Genomic DNA, 26,751 nt, shown 5'->3' with positions numbered 1-26,751 from the left:
ACACAGGGAGGCCGGTGACAAGGTCAACAGAGACCTGGGAAAAGGGGCGAGTAGCAGAGGAGGGAATGGGGACAAGGGGTGGCGAGACAGGGTGAGTGTCGGCTTTCATCTGCTGACAGAGAGCGCATCCAGTGACATAGGAGCGAATGAAAGTGCCCATGGCAGGCCACCAGTAGTCACGTTTGACAAGTTCTTCAGTTTTAAACCGCCCGGGGTGACCGGCCGTGGGGTGGTCATGGTGACGGAGCAATATGGCCGTCCGTTGCGGAGGTGGGACATAGGCGCGAGACTTATAATAGAGCACCCCATCCGATATTTTCCAGTCTGAGAGGGCCGATTTCATAGGGGGCAGGCAAAGTCCATCCAAAGTGTTGCTGGCGATGGAGAAAATGGGATCATCCAAGGAATTCTTGGTGAGGGCGGCAGAGAGTTCATCGTCGATCAACCGTATAAACATGGAGTCTGGAAGGAGTACACGATCCTCATTGTCGTGTTCACCGAGACCGTGGTCCGGGTGTCGAGAAAGTGCGTCAGGTGCCGCAAGTTTTGTTCCAGGGACGTGATGCAATTTGAGATCATAATTGGATAGAACAAGCTGCCAACGCGCTTGTCTCCGAGAGAGTTTCTGTGCTTTTGAAAAGTAAAGGAGGTTCAGGTGATCGGTGAAGACGAGAATGGGGTGGGGGTTTCCTTCTAGATAATGGCGCCATTCATTGAGAGCGTGAATTATAGCGAGCAGTTCTCGATCGGAGATTTCGTAGTTGCGTTCAGTGGGGTTGAAGGACTGGGAAATATATTCACAAGGGTGATAGACGCCATTTTCATCCGTCTGGAGGAGTACGGCCCCGGTTGCTACCAGGGAGGCATCAGTAGCAAGGGCAAATTGGCGTGTGGGATCAGGGTTTCGTAGCACCGGTTTCGTTGTAAAACATTGTTTGAGGTTATCGAACGAGGTCTGAGCGTCAGGGGTCCAGGCGAAGACTTGATCTTTTCGAGTGAGATTGATAAGTGGTCGGGCGATATCAGAGTAGTGGGATACAAACGCCCTGTAAAAGTTGCAAAATCCGAGAAAGGAGCGGACATCTTTTACGGAAGTCGGGATAGGCCAATCCTTTATCCCGTCGACTTTGGCATGTTCCATTGCAACTTCTCCAGGACGAATAACCATCCCAAGGTACTCCACTTCTGCTGCGTCGAAAGTACACTTTTCGGGTTTGACGAACAGTTGTTCGCGACGGAGTATCTCCAATACTCTTTTTGTCCGTTCACGATGTTCTGCGAGGTCAGAAGAGAAGATGAGCAGATCGTCCATATATATGACGATCCACCCTTCGTTGATTTCGTTCTGGAAGCGATTGTTCATATAAGATTGGAAAGTAGCGGGAGAGTTGGTTAAGCCAAAGAACATTACAGTGGGCTCGAACAGGCCTTCTTCGGTAGTGAAAGCCGCTTTCCACCTATCGTCAGGGTGGATTCTGATATTATTATAGCCGGACTGTATGTCGATCTTTGTGAAATATCTGGCTTTGTAGAGCTGTTCTATAAGAGTTTTGGGGAGCGGGAGCGGGTATTGGTTGCGTATGGTCCAATCATTGAGGTATCGATAGTCCTGACAAGGGCGTAACTCTCCGCTCTTCTTTCCTACAAAGAAAAATCCACTGGCTTGCGGGGATTTCGAAGGCACAATAAACCCTTTCTCTGTGTTTTCTGTGATAAAGGTCTTTACTGCTTCCCTTTCCTTTCCTGATAGCGGGTAGATCTTGGATGTCCTTGGCATGAATCCAGGCTTCAGATCGATTCGATGATCAATACCGGGCCGTTCCGGTGGTAACTTATTGAGACCGTCTTTCGCAAAAATATCAGCATAGGTGTGCAGGTAGGAGGGAACGAGTTCTTCGAAACTCTTCTTCATTTTTTCTTTCTCCCCAGCGACAGCGAATTCCTGAGCTTTGTTGCTAGTTTTTGAATAGCCTTGCTCGTGCTTTGACGTACCGTCTCTGGTGAGAGGAGTGTCAAAAGAGACGTCGGAGATTATTCTGACTTGAGAACCGTCAGGGGAATATTCGATTAAGACGTCTTCATCATTCAAGGGATAGAGGGAGGGGTCGACTACCGGAGGTGCATAGTTTTCCGACCATACATCTTCCTTGGTGTCGTAATTCGGCTCATCTTGATCCGGTACGAGACGGGGAAGTTCTTCGTCGGTAACTTCTTCAACAGAAGCTCGTGGATAGACGGGTAAAATGGGGTTTTTCTTTAATTTGGAATTCTTCCATTCACGGGAAGGCTCTTTCTCTGCAGGGGTGGAAAGGGGAAACAGCAACGGTAGATTGCGTTGCTTTCTGAGATAGTCGATGTTCTTTTCGATCTCGAGTGATCGCTCGTTTGGTGCGAGAGACAGTTCTTTGTTCGTCCAGTCGATTGACGGGTTTAGTGCTTTCAACCACGGGAACCCAAGTAAAATTTTGTCTTTCTTCGAGAGTTTGGTTATGTTGAACTTTCCTATCATGGTTCTTCCGTCAATTTTGACAGTGAGGACGCAGTAGCGAGAGATGAGTCCTCCCCTAGCATCCGATCCGTCTGCGGTTATAACGGGAAACGGTTTCGAGAGTTTATGGGTTTTGATTCCGTGTAACTTGCAGAATTCCTCGCTGATGAAGGTTCCACTTGCTCTGGAGTCGATAACCATAGAGGTTTCGATGGTTTTGTTACACTTGGTGGAAATAATAGTGGCAGGGACGCGAAGCTCCTTTTTATTTCCAAGTGATTGTACAAGCCATATTGGGACAGGGGGTACTGACATCGATGCAGTCTCCCTTCCTAAAAATCCATCTCTACGAACCGTCGGTTTACCTCTTCGTCATCACTACTCTCTTCTTTCTCGATCTTTCTTCGGATAGGCATTTTCTGCTTCTTATCTTCCCTGGGGTGGAATGTGGTATCGTTGGCACGATGGCCCGTCTGGTGGCATTTGAAGCAGCGTCCTTCTTTGAGGTGTCTTTTTACTTCGGACTCGGAGAGCTGGTCTATCTCCATGGCATCGCTTCTGCGGGGGGTAAAGTGGCGATCTCCGTACTTCTTTTTCTTATGCTGGTACTGAGCGGGGTTTTCTCGTTTCTGTATGGCTCTCAATCTTTGGAAGGCGTTATCCAGATTGATGCACGTCGCGATGACGGTTTCAAAGTCGTCTAAACTTTCTCCAGTGTGGTAGAGGTTGTTGCGAAGTCCTACATCAAGACCTTCACGGAAGAACTCTACTTTGGTGACGTTCTCAGTTATTCCCGCTTTATGGGCTAGGAGGCGATAGTTGGAGATATATGTGTGGAGGTCTCCTTTTATTTCAAGGGCTCGTACTTTAGCCATGGCCGTTCCGGCAGGGTCTATAGCTCCAAAGGCTTCCTTGAATGCGACTTTGAAGTCGTCCCAGGTGCCGTACCCGATGATATTTCCGGCGGTATTCTTTCGTTTGGAGTTCTGAGCGGTCTCCATGAAGTCTTCTTTCCAAGCGGCTGCATTGCCCTTGGTCATGAACGAGAGTGCGAAGATTACTCTCTTCTTATCGCTGTCATAGATCTTCTTGTTGATATCTAAATACGCATTACAGTTCAGCATGAACCTGTGCGATTCGTCGCGATCTCCATCGAATTCGGGGGGAGAACCAATCTTAATTTCTACTTCTTTGGTAGTGGTCGCCATTGTATTTAACGGTGGTATTGGCGGTAGCGCGCCTAGGTTCAAAGCTCCGATCAAAGGAGTTAGCGAAGTCGTGGTGTCTGCTGACGTCGCAGATGGTGGCGTCTATGGTAAGACTTTAATCTTTTGTTACGACTGGGGTATGTCGAGCTGTCTTAGTCCGAGTGGACTGAGATTCGGCGAGACAGACGTGGTTCTTCTCTCGAATGAGAGGTCAGAGGTTTCTGGCTAAGGCAAGTATTGGCGACTTCCTTAGAATAATGGTTCTTAGATAGCAAGGTTGGGGACCTTGCTAAAGGACTAGTTCCAGGTAGAACCCAGTAGATTAAAGTGAAGAACTACATGTGGTACGCTATGTATCTATATAGCGAGAGTTCAAGCGGAGCTTGTAAATGTGTATCAAGATAGAAGGCGGACAGCCCGCTTGGTAGACAATAAGAGATAAGAGATAGGAGATAGTAACCATGGTGCAGACAGCCCGCTTTGATAAGAGATGATCGGCTAAACATAATGATGGTTACTAGCATGGAAAGTCAGCTTGGCGACGATATGAGTAAGAGTCTGGAAAGTCATTGGTCGTTCATCAACAGCTGTGTTTAAGTACCATTGTCCGGTAACAAAGGAGAAGCGAAGAGAATTAGTGTGCCGTAACAGGTTGGGAACGGAAACTACAGCTGCTCATAAGATCTGACCTCTGTCCTATGGGAGACTTTGTAGGGCAAATACAAGGCACAGCCATTATGTCTTGGATTTGGCTGACACATGGAGTCTCCAACAGCAATGCCAAAAGTTTGCAAGACTGTAGGTCTGCTTTCATTTTAACATGCTCAGGGCTAATTTCAGACTGCAGCACTTCATGTTGAGTGGTGTAAAGCTAGGGCACATCAAAACTAATGGTCCAAGGAGATTCAACTACTGTTGGAAGAGATGCAGTGAGTTCTAGCCTTTTTTGACTAGCAGGTGCAATGGTGGGAGGACTGTACAAGTTTGTAAATGCTGGCCAGGTCAGAGGAGATGGAGGGCCTGATTGCATATGCGAAGTGGCAGGCATTCATTTGACACAGTCTGTCAGCATCATTCAAAGAAAAGTGGAAGGATGTTTCTGTGTTGGTAGCCACTGGGATGACTCACTGACAATGAAGATGAACATCCCTGCCTTGATATTCCTCCTTGAGAGGATCTAGTAGATGATGATCTTTGTTGATAAATTAATACAATTTGCTTCTTACTTCCTTTGTTGGTACCTAAGTTATGGCCTCCTGAAAGCTTTGTCATTGTCATATTAAATTTTGAGACCTTCGTGTGAGGCAGTGACTAGATCTACTTTGCAATTCACGGGACCTCGCCCAGTGCAGCCTCCAATGAAGAGGTGCTCACCAGGCACAGCCACAGATGGATAATTACACAGGAGGGATGTATCGCATGCATGGTCACCTCAGGCATTAGTTCTTGGTATCAATAAAGGTCTCTTAGATGTAGGCATATGCACGGATTTTGAAAACCTGTGCGGGTACCCCTTGGGTATGGGTGGGGGTCCGCATTTTGGGTACCTGGACCCTCACCCACACCTGCGCTCGGGTTTGACCAGTACATTATCTAATCGAGAACTATAGTAATGCTTACACTTGTACTGCCTATTGCTAATGCTTACACCTGCCTAGTACTATAGTGTGCTATGCCCCTCCATCTTCTTCAACACAACACCTACCTTCAAGTAGACAAAGTGAGTGTATTGGTCCTCCTTCAAGTTTGAGCCATGCTGATCCAAGTCATTGCCCACCATTTGCAGTGAGTGAGTGCATTGATCCTCATTGGAGCTTGAGCCATGCTGATCCATGTCGTCGCTCACTGTTCACAGGAAGTGAGTCTGTCGATCCTCATCAGAGCTTGAGCCATGCTAATTCAAGTCGCTGCCCACTATTTGCAGGAGGTGAGTGCATTGATCCTCATTGAAGCTCGAGCCATGCTGATCCATGTCATCGCCCACTGTTCACAGGAAGTGAGTGCATCAATCCTTGTTGAAGCTCGAGCCATGCTGATCCATGTTGTCGTCCACCGTTCACAGGAAGTGAGTCTGTCGATCCTTGTTGAAGCTCGAGCCATGCTGATCCATGTCATTGCCCACTGTTCACAGGGAGTGAGTCTGTCGATCCTCATTGGACCTTGAGCCATGCTGATCCAAGTCGTCGCCCACCATTTGCAGTTTGCGAGTCTGTCGATCCTCATCAGAGCTTGAGCCACGCTGATTCAAGTTGCTGCCTGCTGTTCACAGGAGGTGAGTGTTTCATTTTTATAATTTCTAACTTCATATTTATATGTATTACCCACAGATATAGGTAAGGGTACAAACTTGCCATACCCCCCAAAAACCCATACCCTTTATGCAGGTGCAGGTGCGGGTGAGGTCTCTGATACCCCAGGGTTTACCCGTTGTGACACTCGGATCCTCCTTGGGCTGCAAATGGGTCATGTCCATATATGTGTCAAGGAGTATAGAGCACTATGAGTTTCCTTATCATTGTCCATCATTTTTCCAGCAAGTAACCTCTGTCCAAACCCAAACCCACTTTTCCCATGCTTTGCACATCCGCTTATCCGCACTTTCCCGCGCATCAGCCACATCAGACACGCGTTCCCACGCTTCGGATACCTCGGAAACGCATTAGGAAGGTCCCTTGTCTATCCATAGTCCATCCAAACCCCATTGGTATGTGGATTTCCTTACCTCGAGGCTTGTAAAATGTGTTGCAGCCTTATTACATGTCCTTACATATTTCCTATATTTCCTATCCCTTCCTTCTCCAAGTGAGAGTCTAGATAGTATAAATTGGCTACTTCTTAGTATTACTTACACACTTCCCTCATACTGGATACCTCTCCCTATAGGTTTACCTTCGAAGTAGTCCCTTGTAGTGCGCGCTTTTTAGCCACTATTAGGTCCCTATACCTAGTCTTTCCTTACCTCGCAATATACCTTTGCCCTCGCTCTCTCTGAACCTCGTTCCTTAACCTCCCTATACCCTGTCCGCACTTTCCCGCACTTTCCGCACCTTCGGCCGTGCATTCCCGTGCTTCGGATAGCCTCGGATACATTCCTACACCTCACACATACCTTGTCCACTATTTTCCCACGCTTAATGCGCCCTCGGGTCGCACATATCCTCCGTTGTACTAGTAGCAATTCCCTTTAGGGTCGAATGTGTCTGTATAGACATAGCAGGTAGGCATTAGCTTGACCCAACCTTTTCTTGCCACCCAGCAAGATTGTTGTTTCCACACCATGTGGATCCCTACTTAGATGGTATTATTATGTAGGCATTATATAGTCTCACAGACCCACCCTCGTGGATGTTCTATTTATAGCACACACATAATATGCCTTGCAACCTCTTGCGGCCCTCCCCAGCACCTCCCCATTTATCTTGTATATACCTCTACAATGTTTGCCAATATCCTGTCCCATCTCGTTGAGCCCCCAGATAGGCTCCATGCATATGGTGCACCCATCAGATCTGGCAGACCTCTACTATGCTCTGCAGCTGCTTGTCATTTTTATTTCCCAAGTTCTTTTTGTTGCCTCTTGTTTTACACCACTATGTCCATCACCATGCTGCCTGCCCGCCACACATGTGGCACTCAACCGACATCTATGGGGCTAGGACACCACTTTGTAAGCCCAAAGAAAGCTCGAGACCCTAAAAAACACAGACTCTTGTTCACATTCCTGGTGTCAACTCCAAGCATCAGTGCCTCCTCGACCAAATGGCTGTGTTGATGCAGCCCCAAGTTTTGACTACTGAAACCCCCACCTCTACTGAATCTCAAGCCCCAATGGATATTGACCATACTGTTGGTCACATTGACAATACCCTAAGTTCCAACTACAATGATAACAATTACATCACCGATGAGGTAGCCCAGCCTGATCAAGTAGCATCTTGCCCTACAAATGTGCCTAAGGTAGAGCTTGGGTGTTGCCGTCTCTTGCCCAACAAGATGGCAAACAATCTATATAATGCTTGGAAAGTGCTTATCCCAACCCTGGTAGATCCTCATCTCAAATATTCTACAAGGACACATGGGCATGCTCTTCCAGAAGTCCATCTGGTCATATCCACTTGCACAAGCCATAGTAATTGTACACATCAATTTTCCATAGTTGGTCTCTTTTTTGACCATAAGTAGTTTGTTCCTCATCTGCTGCCTTAATTGACAGTTCCAGGTTTCATTTCTATTGATGTATTGGCTTGCTGATGTTCAACACTTTCACAAGTCCTCCTTAACATGGCCTCTTTCCTACTGCTCCCTCCCAACCACGCATGGCCGTTTCTACAGACCTACTCACATTCTATCATGCTTTGTTCAAGCATTCATGCAATGCTATCCATGCGCTTGCTCACATCCTAAAGACCCATTATGCCTGCAGAGGCTTTCTCATGACCAATGCAGATGTGAGTTTTGACTTTTCAGGCTTTGACAATCACTCATTAGTAAAACACAGGGCCAACTTATTCAAGAACCATTTCGTTGTGGACTTGGCCAAGCTGTCTAGTGGTTCGACATCCTCCAGATTGAGGTTGAACGGCAGACTGAAGCGACACTTCAAATTTGTTGTGAACAAGTGTATGAGGCCCATAAACTTTAATCTCAAAAGAACCCTGGCGTAACCACCCCCATGTGATCTAGTACAACATTGATCCAAGGCCGGTGCACCTCCATTCTCATGCAGCATTGCCCAGCCTGCTTTGGAGGTGTCCTTTTTGGTAGACCTCTTAGTGAAGGTGGCGACATACACGTTGCAACAGATGGCAATTTCCATCATTGACATCGACAATCTGTGGGTGACTGTCCATGCTTTTACAACCCCATATATTTTCTTTCCAAGGCTCAAGTGGACAACATTGGGCGACACATCCTCTCACAGCGTAAATGTGCACCGAAGATTTGCACTTCTTTAGTACCAGATGAGGCAATTGACCAATGTGAGCACTCATATGAGGCCGTGGATGGTAAGAAGCAGAAGGCTGTGATGGATTCCTTCAATGATATGGGTGGCATGGCTCTGATATGCCGTCACGATATCCTGCTCTTCTTTGCTAACATTGATTTACCTGGCGAGCAACAGAAATACGCCATAGCACTCATCGAGCATCTGTTTACTCTATTGCTGCAGGAAGCCACTGTCATTGCCCTGTATGATGTTGGTTGTGTTCTCTCACGGTCATTATCTCAAGTAAGTGCTTCTTTAATAGATACATTTTAACCTTATATCTATCTATATAGTATGATATTCTCCCCAATTCAGTAACTTCGCATCTTTGATTTGCAACCATGGCTATGCATGCATATGGCCACAAGTGGGTGTGTCAGCTCAAGTATAACCCTCGCATGTGCAATGGTCTTGGCCTCTCAGACAGGGAGGGAACTGAAAGACTATGGTCAAGGTTCGTCAAATTAATTGGCATTCAAAGGTCATCATCGGTGAGTTGGTGCTAGTACTCTGATGATTATTTGTTGACTGTAGTTCATGGATAGCACCAGAAGTGTCTGTGGTTGATAGACCGGCAAGCAGGTGCCATTGGTCTTGAGATGCAAACAGATCTTGGCAATTTGATTAAACAGTGGCTCAAGCATGGAGTTAATGGTCAGGGTGCAGCAGCATAAGAAGTTTTAGATAATTGCGGCATCAAAGCTCAAGACCTTCAGGAAAAGTGGGTGGATCAGAAGAAGTCCCAACTGTCCATTTGTGCTCATAAGTCCACGGGTACCACTTCCATACTAAGATCAACATATCCCCATTGACAGATGCTCCTGCATGACTGAAGAAGGAGCTTGACATTGTCCTTACTTTGCAGGCTGATTTAGATGCATTGGACAGGGCATTGCAACTCACATGGACCATTGTAGAGAAGGGCTCGGCTACTGAAGAAACCTTAGATGCTCTGGAGAGCCTCAAGCACAGCCATGATCACTTGATGAGCAAGGTTGAAACATCATATTCCTCTCTCAATGTTCATGACAGATTTCCAGAACTTCAGGGCATTGATTTGGATTTTGTTCGAACCCTTCTTATGGTGTGTGATCTCAAAATAAATATCTGGAAGAGAGTGATAGGAAGCTTTTTTGAATGGGACAAACTTGACTGTGCAGTTGGCAGTGCAAATCAGGCACTTGGTAATGTATAATCCTTCTGTTTTTGTGCCTCAGAATATTCACTCATTCTACAAGGTACGAAGCTACATCAGCAGACACGTAAGGCTATTGCTAAGTGCCAGCTGGCCTTGATGACAGTGATTTGCAAGTTTAACTCCTATTGTGAGCATCTGGAGAGCATCTTTGACCCGTTGTAGCACTCAAGCTTGCATTGAGCACATATTCATTTATTTCCTGATACACGTCTAATGCCCATTACTTTCTGATGTAACCCGACGCTAACCCGCACAACCTGACGCAAACCCGACACTTTGACTAGTGGACCCGACGTTTCGGCCACATCAGACCCGATATTTTCCTGTGCACTTGTCCTATCCATGTCCCATCCCATCTTGCTAGCCCCACTAGGTGCGTAGTTGATTATTTCACACATTACTCACATCATAGCCAGCGCTATTACATGTTTTCCCATCATCCGCAGCGCCTTGTGTTCATTTACATGTACTTCAGACCCGAAATCGTCGGCCGCTACTTTTGCCTATAGGGTTCCGGATTTCTATGTACTCATATATATATTGGACTGACTACGAGTATTATCATTATCCAAGTAGTAGGGAGCCGTTTCCCGATACTTAGTGGTCAAAACCTGATAATTCGTAGTTCTTAGTTGGATTCTGCAATATCATCCTTTCTTTATCCGAAACATCTGACAGTAACCCACCATTCGCTATCCCCAACATTTGCTACATTCCTGACGCTAACCCGATGAACCTGCTAAACCGAAACCCGAAAACATTGGACCCGACGTTTTTGACATCGGACTCGTAATTATACCTTTGGACTTTGTTTCCCGTGCTTTGGACTATCTTCCTTTTGTTATAACTGATTATTCTAATACCATACAGCAAACCCCTCAGGTCGAATGCACTTGTCTTGCAAGTATAGCAGACTAGGCTGTGCACAACCACAACACATTTTTTATATTGCTGGCTACTTACTTCGTGTAGTGTCCAGCAATTGTTGTATCTCTACACCGTCCTGGGGTGTCCTGCTTCCTACTCCTCTCCCTACTAAGCTCACTGATCTTCGCAAAGATCAGACACTGATGGAGGATGTTTGGATCACTCCATCTGTTGAAGATGTCCCTCGTTGGATCAAAGACACTGATGTAAGAGATGGCATTCAAGTGTTGCTTAAACAGGAACGGTGCCATGAAGAGCAGCACTGCATTGGGCTCAAAGCAGATAACCTTTGTCAATGGTTTGGAGCTGAGCTCGCTGTGCTAGAACTTGCTCTCCACTCTCCTACAAGTAAGCAATTTCATTTACATCGATGATCATTACTTATTTCACAAGATCATACATACATATTCCCACTCCAACAACAACAGGATCACCTTCTTCAGTTACAGAGTAAATGGGTTACCCCACTAGCATCTGCTACTCATTTCAACAGCAGTGCTAATATGGCAATCAATCTTGCTATTATGCTTTCCAAGAGCACAGGACCATCACAAGCTGTCATGTACAGGCTTGTACCAATTTCATTGGCACTCACAGATACCTCCCCCGAGGATGATACTGACAAACATATTGCCCCTGCACTCAAAGAGATTGCTGAAGAGGCTGACCTCTTGGACATTTTACCTGACAATGCCACTAGTGATGATGAAGACGATGAACCCATAGGATTACCTGAATTTCCGATTAGTTGGCAGCTTCCAAAGGTATGTCCTCATCTCTCCATAGGTAGCTGTACTCATCTGGTGTAACAATACAACAATGGCTGAGTAGGGAACATGTGGATAAACTCTCAGCCAAATATATAATGTTGTTGTGGTCTTGCACAGCCTAGTCTGCTATACTTGCAAGACAAGTGCATTTGACCTGAGGGGTTTGCTGTTTGGTATTAGAATAATCAGTTATATGAAAAGGAAGATAGTCTGAAGCGTGGGAAACAAAGTCCAAAGGTATAATTACAAGTCTGATGTCAAAATGTCTGGTCCGATGTTTTCAGGTTTTGGGTTAGCGGGGTTCATTGGGTTTGCATTGGGTTTGTGTCAGGAATATAGTGAATGTCGGGGATAGCGAATGTCGGATGTTTCAAAGTGTTTCGGATAAAGAAAGGATGATATTTGTGGAATTCAGCTAAGAACTACTAATATTGGATGACCTCCTCCTACTTGGAGGTAGAAAGGCAAGTAAATAGGTAGGAGGTATGCGAAATATACAGTGTCTATGTAGAATTTTGGAGTGCTATAGGCGAAAGTAGTAGTGCTGATTTTCGGGTCCAATGTCCTATGTAATAAGACACAATGTACTGCAGACATGTAATAACATGTTCTACAATGTTAGCGATGTGAAAACAAGTAACTGCACACCTAGTGGGGATAGATACGACAGGACAGGACATAGGGAGGACAAGTGCATGGGAAAATATCGGGTCCAATGTGCAGGAAACGTCGGGTTTGTTGGACTAGTGTCGGGTTTGTTGGACTAGTGTCAGGTTTCGTCGGATTAGTGTCGGATTAGCAGATTAGCATTGGGTTTAACGGATAAACATCGGATTGAGCGGGTGAGAGTCGGATAACATCGGGAAGTGATTCATGTGCGATGGGCATTTGACATGCATTGGAAAATAGCTGAATATGAGCCTAGCGCAAGCTTGAGTGCTACAGCGATGGAGCCAAAGAAAAGCATATGTGAGCTGATGTGTGCGCATGAGCTGTGGCCATCAGCCAATGATGGAAAGGATGCAGGCCATGTTAGTGGTAGCGCACACTGTGTGAGGACCTGAGGGACACTGCAAGAATAGCCTCTATGAGGCTACAAGGACTCCAAGTCCTACAGCGGGGACCATGAGCATCAAAAAAGTTGGGGAAGCTAAACAAGGTATGTTTTTATTCAATTTCAGTCTTTGCCTGCTTACAATTGATCTTTTTATATAGCTCAAGTCCTCACTTCGGAGTGCCTAGTAGTGGAGGGTGCACCTCCTGCAGCAGATTCAATTCATACTGCAGGATGTCGCCTTTTTGTGAACAGCAAATCGGTGTAGGACTTGTAGTCCTTGTAGCCTCATAGAGGCTATTTTTGCAGTATCTCTCAGGTCCTAGCGCAGCGCACGCTATCACTACCACGGCGCGCACCCTTCCTATCGTCGGCCGACGGCCACGGCTCACATGCGCGCTTCGGTTCACATCCGCTTTTCGTCAGTTCCATCGCGCATCCTCCTCCGTCCTATCCATGTCCTTCGCTTGTTCATTGGTGCGTATTTTATCTCATTCGCGTTAGACTGATCATATTTTTGGAGGTGATATTGCGTATGTTTCGTTACTTGCATTATAGACCCTTAATACGTATTACCATTATCTTCTCGGTTCCGAACAGCGCTACGCGCGCTACAATATATACTTTAGACTTAGGAATTTTCATGTATCTTCTTTTCCCACTATCGAAATTATCATCTGTTTGCACGCAAACACTCAGACTCAGAATCAAAAAGAAACCTTCGGCCGACTACATCGCACGCTGTATTAACGGTCGCGCTATCATTCACGCATCACTCATCGCTTCTATCGTCGGAACTCTCCTCCCTCTTTATCGTCGCGTCACATCTTCCTTGCATAGCCGCTAGACGCACGTCTATATAAACCATCGGCTTTCCTCTGCACCTTCGCGCTCCATCAAACTTTCGGCCACTCGGTCGCACATCGTATCACACCCTCGGCGGCTCGCTCGCGCTCGCGTCGCTTCAAGCACAATGTCGCGCACTCTTCCATTCTCAGTTACTCTTACCAGTTTCTAAGTTTCCCCTCCATATTTTTACTTAGAGGAATCATTCTCAGTAGCAATCCCCTTGGGCTGAATCTATACTCACGTCCAGAGGTCTATTTGAGTTTTACCCTGCTTCACCCTTTCTCCCCCTTTCACCCCTTCTCATCTAGCTATCATTCCTCACACACAACTGGAGCCCACCGCGAGGGGATCATCTGAGAAGACTAGTAGAAAGCTGAGACCTACGAAGGACCGCACTGCGCGCCAAGAAGCGATCAATAGTTTCAACCGCGCTTTCCCGCACACGCAGCTAACGCCTATCAAAGAGTTATTCACGACGCAAAATAAGCGCCACCCACGCAACGTTTCAGAACCGACCCGCCCTGACCTGGATTTATTCATAGCACGCAACCGCGTGCCCGCTTTGCCAGTCATGCCTTCACCAAAGGATTCAGTACAAGGTGAATTGTCCGACGATTTTGAAGCACTAGATAATCCTAGGAATTTTCTACCTGGCGCATTCTGCGCGACGCCCGAACAACCGGCACTCATTAGCACACGTAACATTGATAACCTAAGCGTGCTAACGTCCATCAGTGATTTAGATCGAGAATTCCCAAGTATCCCAACAACCAAAACAACCGCTGCCTCTTCTTTGACTATCCCGCACTACCCAACTGCCACTCAAACTGCACCAAACTCCATCCGCACTGCAGTCGCTATCTTCTCGCATGGCCCATCACCCCTCATCCAGCAACCCATCTCTCAAACTCCGCCCGCCGCATCGCAAACCATCATGTCCACCACCCCTACCTTCAGAATGCCGATCCGTGGCACAGAAGGCGCGCTGAAGTTTGACGGCACAACCAAAAACCTCCTAGCGTTCATCGACAACTATGAGGTCCTCGCCAATGAGGCGCGCCTCCAACATGGCGACCGCATCAAAGGCATAATCCACTACCTATCAACAAGCGAACGTGATATGGGCAGAAATGCCCGAGGCGAAAGGTAGCGATTATGACGCCTACATCAAAGAGGTAAAAACGATGTATCTACGTTGTGAAGGTGATTGGCAGTATGCCGTCGACGACCTAGTGACCATTGCGCATAACCAAAAGAGCATCCCCATGCACTCAGTCAAAGAGCTGGGTGATTATCAGCGCGCGTTCCTCAAGATTGCGCGGGCACTCATCACAAAAGATTGGATAGGTAAAGTGGAACGCGACCGCATTTTCATAGATGGCTTCCCAAGTGATATTCAGGCGCAAACACTTACCCGGCTAATGATTAAATTTCCAGATCACCACCCGCGGGACCCATACCCATTCAGCGATGTCGTCATGGCCGCAACATTTTTGTTGCTGGGCATTGGTGTTACCAGCATGGTACCTTCGAGTATCCCGGTAATAGCATCGCCGTACGTACCAATGGTCCCATCACCGGCGCCAGTACAGCAACAAGCCGCACCCAACGTTGTGGTAAAACAGGAGTATTTTGCAAAGTGTGGTGGCAACTATGGCCCCAGCGGCTGCATATTCTGCGGCGGATCAGACCATTTCATGGGTCGGTGTTGCGAACGCGACCAGTACATTGCAGCTGGCAAATGCAAGTTCGACGTCACGATCAATAAGCTTGTACTTCCCAACGGCAATTGGATTCCCGGCCATCAGAGCGACGGCACGCTCAAAGATTGTCTAGATCGTTATCACAGCAATCAACAAGCCAATGAGGCATTGCCGGGCACTAGCGTTACCGCCAGTATGTTTTACCGCGCGTCACCAGGCATAGAAGTCATTGTGGATGTTGATTCATCTGCATTCATCCATACCATTGCTGACCCCAAATCCGACGAGGATGAGGATGATTTAGATGTAGCGTGCGCGGCGCAAGCACTTGCGCTAGCAACAGCTCGGCGGGATCTAAAGTGCGGGAGCGCCAAAGACGACGCCAAGAGCAAGACCGTCCGATTCAACGGCATTGAAGTCAGCAGAGAAACTTGTGCATGTCCCGGTCCTGCGTCCAGACTAATAGCCATGGCTGAGGAGATTGTCTCTCCGGAGGTCCAAGCTACGTCGGGCAAAGGCAAAGGAAAGGCGGCTGAGACTTCGAAAACCACTACCGCATCACCGCCAACAGCATCATTCAGTAAGGAATCCGCCAAATCAACGACCACCGCACCATCGCCAGATACATCAAAAACCACTGCCAACCTGCCCGCCGCTGCTGCAACATCAACCGGTCAATACCGATACTCCCATGCATTGGAGGATAAGGAAGCCGACAAGCGCGTTATTGAGCGCCTACTTGACACGAGTCTCAACATCCCGGTTCAAGAGCTGTTTGCTGCATCACCCGAAATCAGGAAGCAATTCCGCAATATGATGGCCTCTAGGTGAGTAACAGTTGGCGCGGTATCCGTCAATGAATTATCAGGACATCCCGCAATGGAAGAATGGCTCAGCGCATATGATGGTGTTCGCATGTGAAGCGACGATGGCAAAGTCGTTGCTGACCACTTTGCGCTGCTACGTTGTATTTGCGCAGTGACTTATGGCGGTCAAGTTTTAACCTGCGTCCTTGACCAAGGCGCAGAGGTTGTTGTCATGCCACGCGCAATATGGCAATCATTGGGCGTCGGCTTGCATTCGGATCACAAGCTCAACATGGAATCGGTAAATACATCGCGCGACACTATGCTTGGCGTCATCGAGAATGTCCCACTCGACTTCGGCGGCAGTCCAATGTACTTCCAAGTACAAGTGACCAACCGTGCGACGTTTGAAGTTCTGCTCAGTCGCCCATTCTTCAAATTATCATCATGTTGCACTAACGATCTCCCTAACGGAGATCAAGATATTGTTATCACAGACCCGAACACGCGCAAGGAGTTGCGCCTCCCAACCATTCCGTGGGTCAAGCGCTGCGACCATTGTCTCAATGGCGAACACTGCGCTGAGCACTCCGCAAAGGCGAAAGCCAAGGAGAAGGGTTTTTAGGTATCGATGATCTGCAGTTGCCGCAGGGAGACATCTACCCGCCATTGTTATATTCCGCTAACCATGTTTCTTCTTCACATTATGTCTCGCATTCCCGTTCAAGTCCCAAAGCGCTGCAATATGCATGCGCCAAGGGCAAAGCATTTCCGCTCTTAAGGAGCAATATTGCATCGTTTTCTGTATCATCGCATCGTCTGCCGCACCTGTTATCTGTTTCTCCTTCGTCTCCGCTTCAATTGGCGCATTATGCGCAACTAACGTCCACCAGATCTGCCATTAATAAGGTGAACATCGCCGCTTTCAATGAGTGGTATTATTATGACTGCGATTTGCACGCGCTGGTATATAAACCAGTCGCGAAGAAAGTCTGCACGGTACTGACAGCTATGCTGGCCGAGTATAGAATTGTGCAGCAATTGCCTGAAGACCCGCTCGCTGGCTTGCCAGAATTACCCGCTCACCCTCCTGATTTTGTCCCAGGTACCTGCTTCACGAAAGAAAGAGCCGACAAGCTCGATCTTGATCCCACCAAATGGCTATGGCCAGAGGAACTCAAGCTAGTACGATGGCTTGTTCTCGTACACGAACTCGTGTTCACTTGGTGCGCCACCGAGCACGGCCGCCTTGATGAAAAATATTTCCCGCCATATAAGATACCTACAGTCCCGCACACGCCTTGGAATCAGCGCAACATTCCGATCCCACCGGCTATCGTCGGCGAAGTCATTCGCATTGTCAAAGAAAAGATCTCGTCAGGCGTGTACGAGCCATCAACAGCCGCATACTGTTCGAGATGGTTTTGCATCATAAAGAAGGATGGAAAGTCGCTTCGGCTCATCCATGACTTGCAGCCGCTCAATGAGGTAACAATTTGAGATGCGTCACTACCGCCGTTCATAGAACATTTAGCCGCTGCCTTTGCGGGCTATGCGATCTACATGATCCTTGACTTATACATGGGTTATGACCAGTGAGCGCTTCATATTGATTCACGTGACCTGATGACCTTTGGGACGCCGCTAGGCCCCCATCGGCTAACCACATTACCGCAAGGACATACTAACGCCGTGCAGGTATACCAAGGGGATACAGCTTTTATTTTGCAGCACGAGATTCCAGAGTTCACATCGCCGTTCATTGATGATGTGCCGATCAAGTCAGTCAAAATGCGCTACCAGAATGCTGATGGCACATACAAGACTATACCCGAAAATGCCAGCATCTGCCACTTTGTCTGGGAGCACCTCATCATAGTCAACTGCATCCTTCAGCAGCTGGAAAACATTGGCATGACAGTATCCGTGACAAAGTTTGTATTAGCCGCGCCATCGGCGGTAATTGTCAGGCATAAATGCACGTTCAACGGCCGAGTCCCAGAAGACTCCAAAGTCGAAAAGATTCATAATTGGCCAGAGCCAAAAACTCAGTTGCAAGTGCACGGGTTCTTGGGCACATGTGGTGTCCTCCATATATTCATCCATGATTTCGCGCACATCGCGCGACCGCTTACTAACCTCACCAGGAAAGATGTACCATTCAAATTCGAAGACGAACATCGCGAGGCAATGGACTTACTCAAAGCCGCTATCGTTAACTTGCCAGCATTGCGCCCGATTGACTATGAGAGCAGCCAAGAAGTTATCCTATCGGTTGATATGTCCGCCATTGCCATTGGCTATATCCTGCTGTAAGTCAGCGAGGATGGCAAGCGCTATCCAAACCGCTTCGGCTCTATCACGCTCAGCGAAGTCGAAAGCCGCTACTCGCAAGCGAAGCTCGAGTTGTACAGACTCTTCCGCGTGTTGCGCGCCGTGCGCATCTTCATTTTCGGCATCACCAACCTTACGGTTGAGGTCGATGCAAAGTATATCAAAGGTATGATTAATAATCCGGACTTACAGCCTAACACGACCATAAATCGGTGGATCGTGGGTATCCTTTTGTTCCCTATTAATCTCGTTCACATACCCGCCGCAAAGCACAAAGGCGCCGATGGTCTCTCAAGGAGACCGGCCGCTAAGGATGATGTTCCTGAAGTTGATGACCATGAGGATTGGCTAGACCGAGCCTATTCTTTTGGTTTGACTTTGCTTAATGACCGCTGTAGGGATTCATTTCTGGCTAGGCTTGTAGAGACTGTCTTTACCTTACCTTATGTTGGCACTTTGTAGCTTACATAATCAAGTTACCTTTTCACCAGTTACCAGTATGAGTCTGAGTATTCAGCAAGTTTCTATCATATTTCCTCTTCTCTGAGCCTTGAGCCTGGTCCACAAACCCTTTAGGGTTGAATAGCAGCTAGGTTCTGCAAGACCCAACATTGTTCAGACTCACCATCTGAATTGTTGTACCTTCACCGCGCATTCACAATAGAATCTGCTGGGGCACATATCACACGAGCAGCGCGCCTAGCGCCGATCGTGATGCCGCCAAATCACTTACCTATCCTCTGTGTCTTCCTAGATGTTGTCGCTCCGTCAACCGACGAGCAAATCATTCCGCGCTCGGAAGCTGCCATCATGCTAGACGCAAAGCTCCTGACCCTCAAACAGTTCCTGATAATGCGCAAGCGCCCATCAGGATTGTCGGACGAAGATTACACCATGATGGTCAACCAAGCAGCACAATTCTTTGTACTCGATGGCAATCTATGGCGCCGCAAGCGCCATGGTAAACACCAACTCGTCTTGATACTGCCGAAGCGCTATAGCATTCTCAAACAAGCGCACGATGACCTAGGTCACAAGGGAGTATACGCGATTCGCATTCGGCTAATCTTATGGTTTTGGTGGCCATTCATGATGAATGACATCAAATGGTACGCACGCACATGTCACGAATGCCAGATAAGGCAGACACGCAAGCTTCATATCCCGCCGATGATACCGACACCCGGTGGTTTGTTCCGCAGAGTGCATATTGACACTATGAAGATGCCCCAGGTGGGCGGCTTCGAGTATCTTGTCCAAGCGTGTTGCGTGCTAACATCGTATCCAGAATGGCGCATGCTACGCAAGGAGAATACCAGGTCGCTAGCAGCTTTCATCTACGAAGAGATCCTCTGTCAATGGGGTCCGGTGACCGAGCTGATTACTGATAATGCACCCGCTTACAGACTCGCCGCTGATATGTTAGCTGAAAAATTTGATGTCCATCCGATACATATTTCGCCATATAATTCACAAGCGAACGGCATAGTCGAGCGGCGCCATCATGACGTTTGCGAAGCTATCATGAAGACATGCGACGGCAATGACCTACAATGGCATCAAGTTGTTCATTCCATTTTCTGGGCTGAGCACGTCACCATTCACAAGTCTACGGGTTTATCACCCTACTTTATGGTGCACGGCATAGAGCCGATATTTCCTTTTGACCTTGCTGAAGCTATGTTTCTAGCGCTGACACCTGCGCGTGGCGTATTCACCACCGCTGATCTTATAGCATGGCACGCTCGCCAATTACAAAAGCACATCAAAGATCTTAGTGAGATCCAAGACAAGGTAGTAAAAGTGTGCTTCGCGTCGATCCGCGACTTTGAAAAGCGCTTCCGAAATACCATCCATGACTATGACCATGCGCCCAGCACCTTAGTGTTGGTGTGCAATTCCAAGGTCGAGTACGAGTTGAGCAAGAAGACAAAGCCGTGGTACTTGGGACCTATGATCGTAGTGCGCCACACGAAGGGAGGCTCATATATCCTGGCCGAGTTGGATGGCACTATATCACTCTTATGCTACGTGGTGTTTCGCGTCATCCCCTATCACCCGTGCAATGGTGAGTGCGTTATGGTAACAAGCATCACCGGAAAAGACGACGAAGCGCTAGATCAGCTAGCCAACGAGGACATTGAGGAACCAGACGAAGACGAACCAGAACGTGCGCAAGATGACTAGTGCATACACCCCTTCCCGCATACCACCCAACACTCTACATGTAAATCACCACTCCCGCATCGATAAAACCGAAAATACCAAAAACATCAAATAACAAGAAAACCGCAAAAACATACCGCTATAGTACATACTCTCTGTTTTACCCTGGGTTTCGGCCGGCGACCATTTTCTCTCATTCTCTCATATAACCGCACATAAGCGCATTGACCGCACATATTCAACAGACTCTATCGCTATCGCACCGCAAAACAATAATAAAGAATCAAGTATATATAACGCATATCATTTCAGTAGACGCGCGCACATAACTAACCCCCTAGACCATTCTCCTTCTAACGTGCCGCGCACATTTTACTATAGACTTACAGATCTCATCTCTAATCAGCCGCACCATCAGCGGCCAAAGCAGGAGTAGACGCAACAGCCGCACGAAGAAGACAAGTCGGGTGCGCAACCCGCAAATGTTCCGTATTCATTTCCAATTATTTTCCTTGTCGCTGCACTCAATTAATTATTACCATTTTAATCCATCTATAGCCCAATGGACTTAGCGGATTCGGACATGGACTTAGGATCGGACAAGGAACAGAACACGACAGGACTAATCTATTGAGCGCACCAGGCGCCAGAAGGAAAAGAGAGATGCTATAGTACAGGGCGCTTTAGTGCCGGCAAGAAATTCTAATCTAAAGAGTACTCTAAAAATCCCTCTACTCCTCCAGGATCTCCCCAAGCTTTTTCTCCCAAGTTCCCCAGTCGCGCGCAAAGGCATAAAGCTGGTTGCTCATATGCATCAACTCGGACTCTTGCGTGCAAGAGTGCTGGCGGATATCGGTCAGCGCGGTGCAGTACTTATCGTTTTGAGCGCGAAGCTCGGCATTCTGGGCGCGAAGTCGCGCAGCTTCTGCGCGTGCCTCTTCCAACTCCAGGTCGGCCTCCAGACGAGGACATTTCGCCGCAGGAGCAGCATCGGGGGCGAGTGCACGCTTGGGGCGCTGCACAATGATCTCCTTAGCAGGAGCAGCTACAGATTCATCAGCCAAAGCCTCACCCACAATCTCCACTTCCGACTCACCGGTGTCCGGTGCAGTCGTTTGCACGGAGGGTGGCGCCTTGCACTTGGGCGCAGCCGGCACGCGTCCCTTGTTCTTAGCCGCGACTAAAAAAAACCGCATCAGTATAAAGTGTAAGCAAAAGGGGGGACAGCACAGACTCACCAAATGAACAGCCTTTCTGTGCCTTGATGCACCCTTCGCACCTCCCACCCGCATGCACGACGACGCACTTGGCGCCGGACACGGCGCAGCGTTCACAACGCTCAGCAGGATGGGTAACCGAGGACACGGTCATCCACCCACCCAAATGCTAGAAGGAAAGTGTCAGCGCAACTGAAAAGTCAGAAAGAAACAGGAAGTAAGACTCACCGGTTGCCCCATATCAGTCGGACCAGACCCCGCCACCTTCTCAACTGCCTTCTCCTCTGCCGCAATGACTTCCTTACCCTTCCCCTTGTCGGCATGCGCTGGGCGCATGGTTACAGCAGACTCTTCTGCCTTCTCCTTCCAGCTCTTCACGGCTCTCGTCAGCGTCCTTGCGGCAATTTTGCCCTCGGCCAATGTCACCGCATCCATGTCGTTAAGAGACACGTGCAGCGAAGCTGCACGCGCCCGCTCGTATACAGCGGTCATATCAGACTAAAAGCGAATCATTAGCAAAAAAGTAAAGCACAAAAAGAAACACACCACTCACCATTGCGACATTCCAGTCGCGAAGCCAAGACTCCTGCTCCTCCAAGAGCTCTGGCTTGGAAGTAGGAGCAGTCTCAATGCAAACGCGGACAGTGTTAAGCATGGCTGCCCACGTGCGATCGATCCGGTGAAGGTTCAACGATACAGCTAGGCACGAACAGTGCTCCTGACTGTATCTATAATTGTTGTAAGGTCGCGCGTTGCCTAGTCTGCTATACTTGAGACAACAAGTGCGTTCGACCCTAAAGGGGAAGCGAGTGCAGCAAGGATCTAGAGGTATGCGCTGAAAGCGCTACTGGTTGGCCAATGCGAAGCGCGAGAAAGCGCAGGTGCGCGCGAGGCGCGGGAATGCGCGCGTGTATGGCACGAAGCGCGGGAAAGCATGCGCGTGTATACAGATATGAGAGAGAGTAAGAGTGAGTTTGCTTAAGTGATGGTATGATGTAAGACAAGAGAAGAGAGATGCGAGGTGTAAACAAATAGATTTCTACTATGTTCTGCTAGGTGAATAGTGGGTAGTAACCAGTAAGTCCTCTGTCGTTCTGGTGGGAGAGTAAGTTTTTTTTTTGTAAGTATGTACTGCTGGCGCTTAAGTATGGCGCCTAAGCGCTGTCATGCGGAGCCGAAGCGCTACCGAGTAAGGTATGTAAAGATATATGTAAGTAAGGGTCCATGATAAAAATAAAGATGGAACGATATGCAAATGTGAGAAATGGAAATATACGCACTAGGGAACTTGGTGGACAGTGGATGGATGCTTCTGGATGGCTGGCGCTATAGGGCGCTCAAGCGCGGGAAAGCGCGCGCGCATATACATCGTGAAGCGCGGGAAAGGTACGCGCGCATGGCACGCGTTGCGCGGGAAAGCTGCGCCTCATATAGAGATAGCTGCGGGTAGCACACAGAGTGATGCTACAAGTTCGTGCCATGTACTCCCCAGTGAAAACTGCCATATTGCACAATGAGAGGCATGAGTCTCTACACCGGTCGGATTCGGATTCCTCAGGCTCCTTTGGAGCCGCATCATCGAGAGTGGCATCGTCGATGGACGCGTTGCCACCCTCTAGCAGGCGCTCCTCAGGTTCGGGTGAGGGAGAGGGAGAGGGCGAAGCAGTAAGCATTGAAGGGTTAAAGATGACTGATGACATGGTAGATGATGGAAAAGATTATTGCGAAGTGGCGAATGAGAAGTTAAGAAGGAAGAGAAGCGCAACACACGACACGTTTTAATACATCAAAATTGGCCACAGTTCCCACGGTTGACGCTCCACATATCCGCGGTCCACTATTGTGCTCCACATCCAGCGCGAAACACACACGATCACATGACTTATCTCGTCAAAATTTCGCTAAGTCCCTCCGCTCTATAGAGGCTGACTGGGGACAGTCAGGATTTAAAGTTTGTATGTGATGTAGGACTTGTAGTCCTTGTAGCCTCATAGAGGCTATTTTTGCAGTGTCTCTCAGGTCCTAGCGCAGCGCGCGCTATCACTACCATGGCGCGCACCCTTCCTATCGTCGGCCGACAGCCGCGGCTCACACGCACGCTTCGGTTCACATCCGCTTTTCGTCAGTTCCGTCGCGCATCCTCCTCCGTCCTATCCATGTCCTCTGCTTGTTCATTGGTGCGTATTTTATCTCATTCGCGTTAGACTGATCATATTTTTGGAGGTGATATCGTGTATGTTTCGTTACTTGCATTATAGACCCTTAATACGTATTACCGTTATCTTCTCGGTTCCGAACAGCGCTACGCGCGCTACAATATATACTTTAGACTTAGGAATTTTCATGTATCTTCTTTTCCCACTATCGAAATTATCATCCGTTTGCATGCAAACACTCAGACTCAGAATCAAAAAGAAACCTTCGGCCGACTACATCGCGCACTGTATTAACGGTTGCGCTATCATTCACGCATCACTCATCGCTTCTATCGTTGGAACTCTCCTCCCTCTTTATCGTCATGTCGCATCTTCCTCGCATAGCCGCTAGACGCACATCTATATAAACCGTCGGCTTTCCTCTGCACCTTCACGCTCCATCAAACTTTCGGCCGCTCGGTCGCACATCGTATCACACCCTCGGTGGCTCGCTCGCGCTCGCGTCGCTTCAAGCACAATGTCGCGCACTCTTCCATTCTCAGTTACTCTTACCAGTTTCTAAGTTTCCCCTCCATATTTTTACTTAGAGGAATCATTCTCAGTAGCAATCCCCTTGGGCTGATTCTATACTCATGTCCAGAGGTCTATTTTAGTTTTACCCCACTTCACCCTTTCTCCCCCTTTCACCCCTTCTCATCTAGCTATCATTCCTCACACACATCGGATCGCCTGGGTGCTCTGCACCTGAAGCCGAGCACAGCTACTTCCGTAATCAAAGGCAAGATATCAAAGAAAGCATCCACATTGCCTCCTTCTGCGACATCTCTTGCTGACAAGTCTGATGATGAACCAGACATAGCTGCACCTGTCCACCCCCAGCCTCCCCCCTCCTGAGAATTCAAAGTCATTAAGTGCCCCATGGGCCAGAAGAAGGTCGACAAGGAGGTCATTTCCTTGGTGTCTAGTGATACTCTGTCTGGCTCAGAGGACAACCTGGAGGAATCAGTGGTTCTCAACTCCAATTACCAAGATGATATTTCCTCCAAGAAGCGAAAGGCAAAATCTGAAGGCACCTTGCGAGCATCCAAGAAGAGGTCACCATCTGTTGTGCCTGCAGAGAAGGCAGTCTTGGCAAAGAAGATGAAAGGTAAGGTACCCGTGAGGCCTAAGGCCAAGGTGCCTGAGAGGAGAGCACTGTCAAGGACTGCTGAGTCCTCCAGTGATGAACATATTCAAGATGTGATGGTACAAGGTATGTTTTTTCCCCTTTCATTTTCTTCTATAAGGCGATTGATGTATGTTTAGCTCAACCTGCTAAACATCTGCATGATGGTCTGTCAGCCCAAGGTATAAATTTGTTGACTGAATTTCCATTCACTAACACAATCCTTAGGGCATTCTGTGACTGCAGTCGATTTCATTGTGGATAATGATGCCACTGCTCCTAGTGGTAGTGCCATCACAAGCAACACTGATGCTACCAACAGCGTCCCCACACGTCCCTTGCCTCCCTCACCAACTCTTCATCATGCAGGATCTCTTGTGCCAGCTTCTAAGTTGCCTGTTGTGCGACCTCCATCCCTGCAGCGTGAAGAATGTCTGGTGCCAGCAGCTCAGGCACCTGTTGTGCAACCACCTTCCATCCAGCATGGGGCATCTCTTGGACCAGCAGCTAAGTCAGCTATCATGCAACCTTCATCCCTGCAGCCTGCAGCAATTCAAGACCAACCCATTGGGTGCAGAGAGCCTGTCATGGGGATGCCATAATCCTATCCTGACCAGCGTACAGAATCCGAGATGGTGGCTGCACCCAACGACAGAGACTTTGATGTCAAGAGTCACCCCATGACACGGGCACATGATGCAGACATGAGACCAGGTATGTATGGTCCACACCCAAGGGGTCCAATTCCATCATGCTATGGACAAGGCTTTGCCCATTACCCGCCGCCCAAATATTACCATGATTCTCATATGGCTCATGCCCCTCAGCCCCCCCATGGTCCTCAGCCTCAGTCTCACAGTGATTACCATGACACTCCCTACCACAACTCTCAAGATGGATACGACAGTTATGTTGAGACTTATTGGCACCCTCCCAGCAGTGCCTATTTTGGTCCAGGAGGCAGATATCAGCATGGGTATGGGTGTGAGTATCATAATGAGTACCCTAAGGACCAGGAAGATGGAGAATGAGCTCCTTAGGCTCGCAGGCCTCATTTTGGATCAACCATTTGGCTGCATTCAGGTGACTGCCTTGGCCGCGTATATATCAAGTTGTTTTATCATTTCTATCGTTTTTGGTTGTCATGCTTGCCATTGAACATTGACATATCTACTGTGTCCTTTTGTATCTACCATAGTATCAATGCATTATTTTGTATGTGCTCAGGCTAGTGCTGCCACAGTCCGGTTCAGTCCGGTTCAGGCATGGAGGGCGAATGCTGGACCGGACCCTTATGAACGTGTTCGCAAATGTTCGGTTTGAGTTCAGAATGTGTTCAAACGTCTGAACGCAACATATAAATTTCAAAAAAATTTAGCTGCTAAGTGTAAGGCATGCTCCATGCAACTGAATAGATGATAGACATTAGTAACATTGAATTGAATAAATAAATTACTTACCGCACACGGTGCTCGCCTGTGATCCATTTTGTACCGGAAGGGTCAATAGCATCTGTGACAGTCTGGATTGCAGTGTCATTGTTGGTGGCATTGTCGGCCGTAAACCAACCCACCTTGTTGCGAATACCATAGTCATCAATAGCTTTGATTAGAATTCTTCTGATGTTGCGGCCACTATGATTACTGTTGATAGTGGTGAATGCGAGCTGCTCAGACTTCAGCTCCCACTCCTGAGGTTTCCCAACCGGGGAGTCAATGTAATG

General features: G+C 48.1%; 5 protein-coding genes across 5 annotated transcripts; 4 read left to right on the top strand and 1 right to left on the bottom strand.

The window, feature by feature from the left end:
• Positions 1–7,982: 7,982 nt before the first annotated feature.
• F5147DRAFT_543483 (uncharacterized protein) lies at positions 7,983–8,147 on the top strand (the record flags this gene model as incomplete). The annotated part of the gene is made up of 1 exon (XM_041430287.1): positions 7,983–8,147. A coding segment is annotated over one exon (165 nt), but the record flags the coding sequence as incomplete, so codon positions are not given.
• Positions 8,148–8,749: 602 nt separating this feature from the next.
• F5147DRAFT_743657 (uncharacterized protein) lies at positions 8,750–11,182 on the top strand (the record flags this gene model as incomplete). The annotated part of the gene is made up of 7 exons (XM_041439615.1): positions 8,750–8,926; positions 9,052–9,178; positions 9,266–9,343; positions 9,400–9,404; positions 9,519–9,767; positions 9,930–10,008; positions 10,854–11,182. 7 exons carry the CDS (start codon positions 8,750–8,752, stop codon positions 11,180–11,182), a joined length of 1,044 nt encoding a protein of 347 aa, XP_041296882.1.
• A 10,039-nt stretch (positions 11,183–21,221) lies between these two features.
• On the bottom strand, positions 21,222–22,362 carry F5147DRAFT_820265 (uncharacterized protein; the record flags this gene model as incomplete). The annotated part of the gene is made up of 5 exons (XM_041443664.1): positions 21,222–21,535; positions 21,587–21,670; positions 21,729–21,876; positions 21,936–22,205; positions 22,261–22,362. 5 exons carry the CDS (start codon positions 22,360–22,362, stop codon positions 21,222–21,224), a joined length of 918 nt encoding a protein of 305 aa, XP_041296881.1.
• Positions 22,363–23,755: 1,393 nt separating this feature from the next.
• Positions 23,756–24,757, top strand: F5147DRAFT_769617 (uncharacterized protein; the record flags this gene model as incomplete). Its single annotated transcript, XM_041441052.1, has 3 exons — positions 23,756–23,884; positions 23,912–23,940; positions 24,565–24,757. 3 exons carry the CDS (start codon positions 23,756–23,758, stop codon positions 24,755–24,757), a joined length of 351 nt encoding a protein of 116 aa, XP_041296880.1.
• Positions 24,758–24,781: 24 nt separating this feature from the next.
• Positions 24,782–26,059, top strand: F5147DRAFT_649568 (uncharacterized protein; the record flags this gene model as incomplete). Its single annotated transcript, XM_041433352.1, has 6 exons — positions 24,782–25,115; positions 25,169–25,210; positions 25,257–25,539; positions 25,571–25,599; positions 25,653–25,742; positions 25,923–26,059. 6 exons carry the CDS (start codon positions 24,782–24,784, stop codon positions 26,057–26,059), a joined length of 915 nt encoding a protein of 304 aa, XP_041296879.1.
• Between the last annotated feature and the right edge of the window lie 692 nt (positions 26,060–26,751).

The sequence above is a fragment of the Suillus discolor genome, assembly GCF_016758755.1.
Source record: "Suillus discolor strain FC423 chromosome Unknown F5147scaffold_8, whole genome shotgun sequence".
NCBI lineage: Eukaryota > Fungi > Basidiomycota > Agaricomycetes > Boletales > Suillaceae > Suillus > Suillus discolor.
This window is presented reverse-complemented; position numbering and strand designations above follow the sequence as displayed.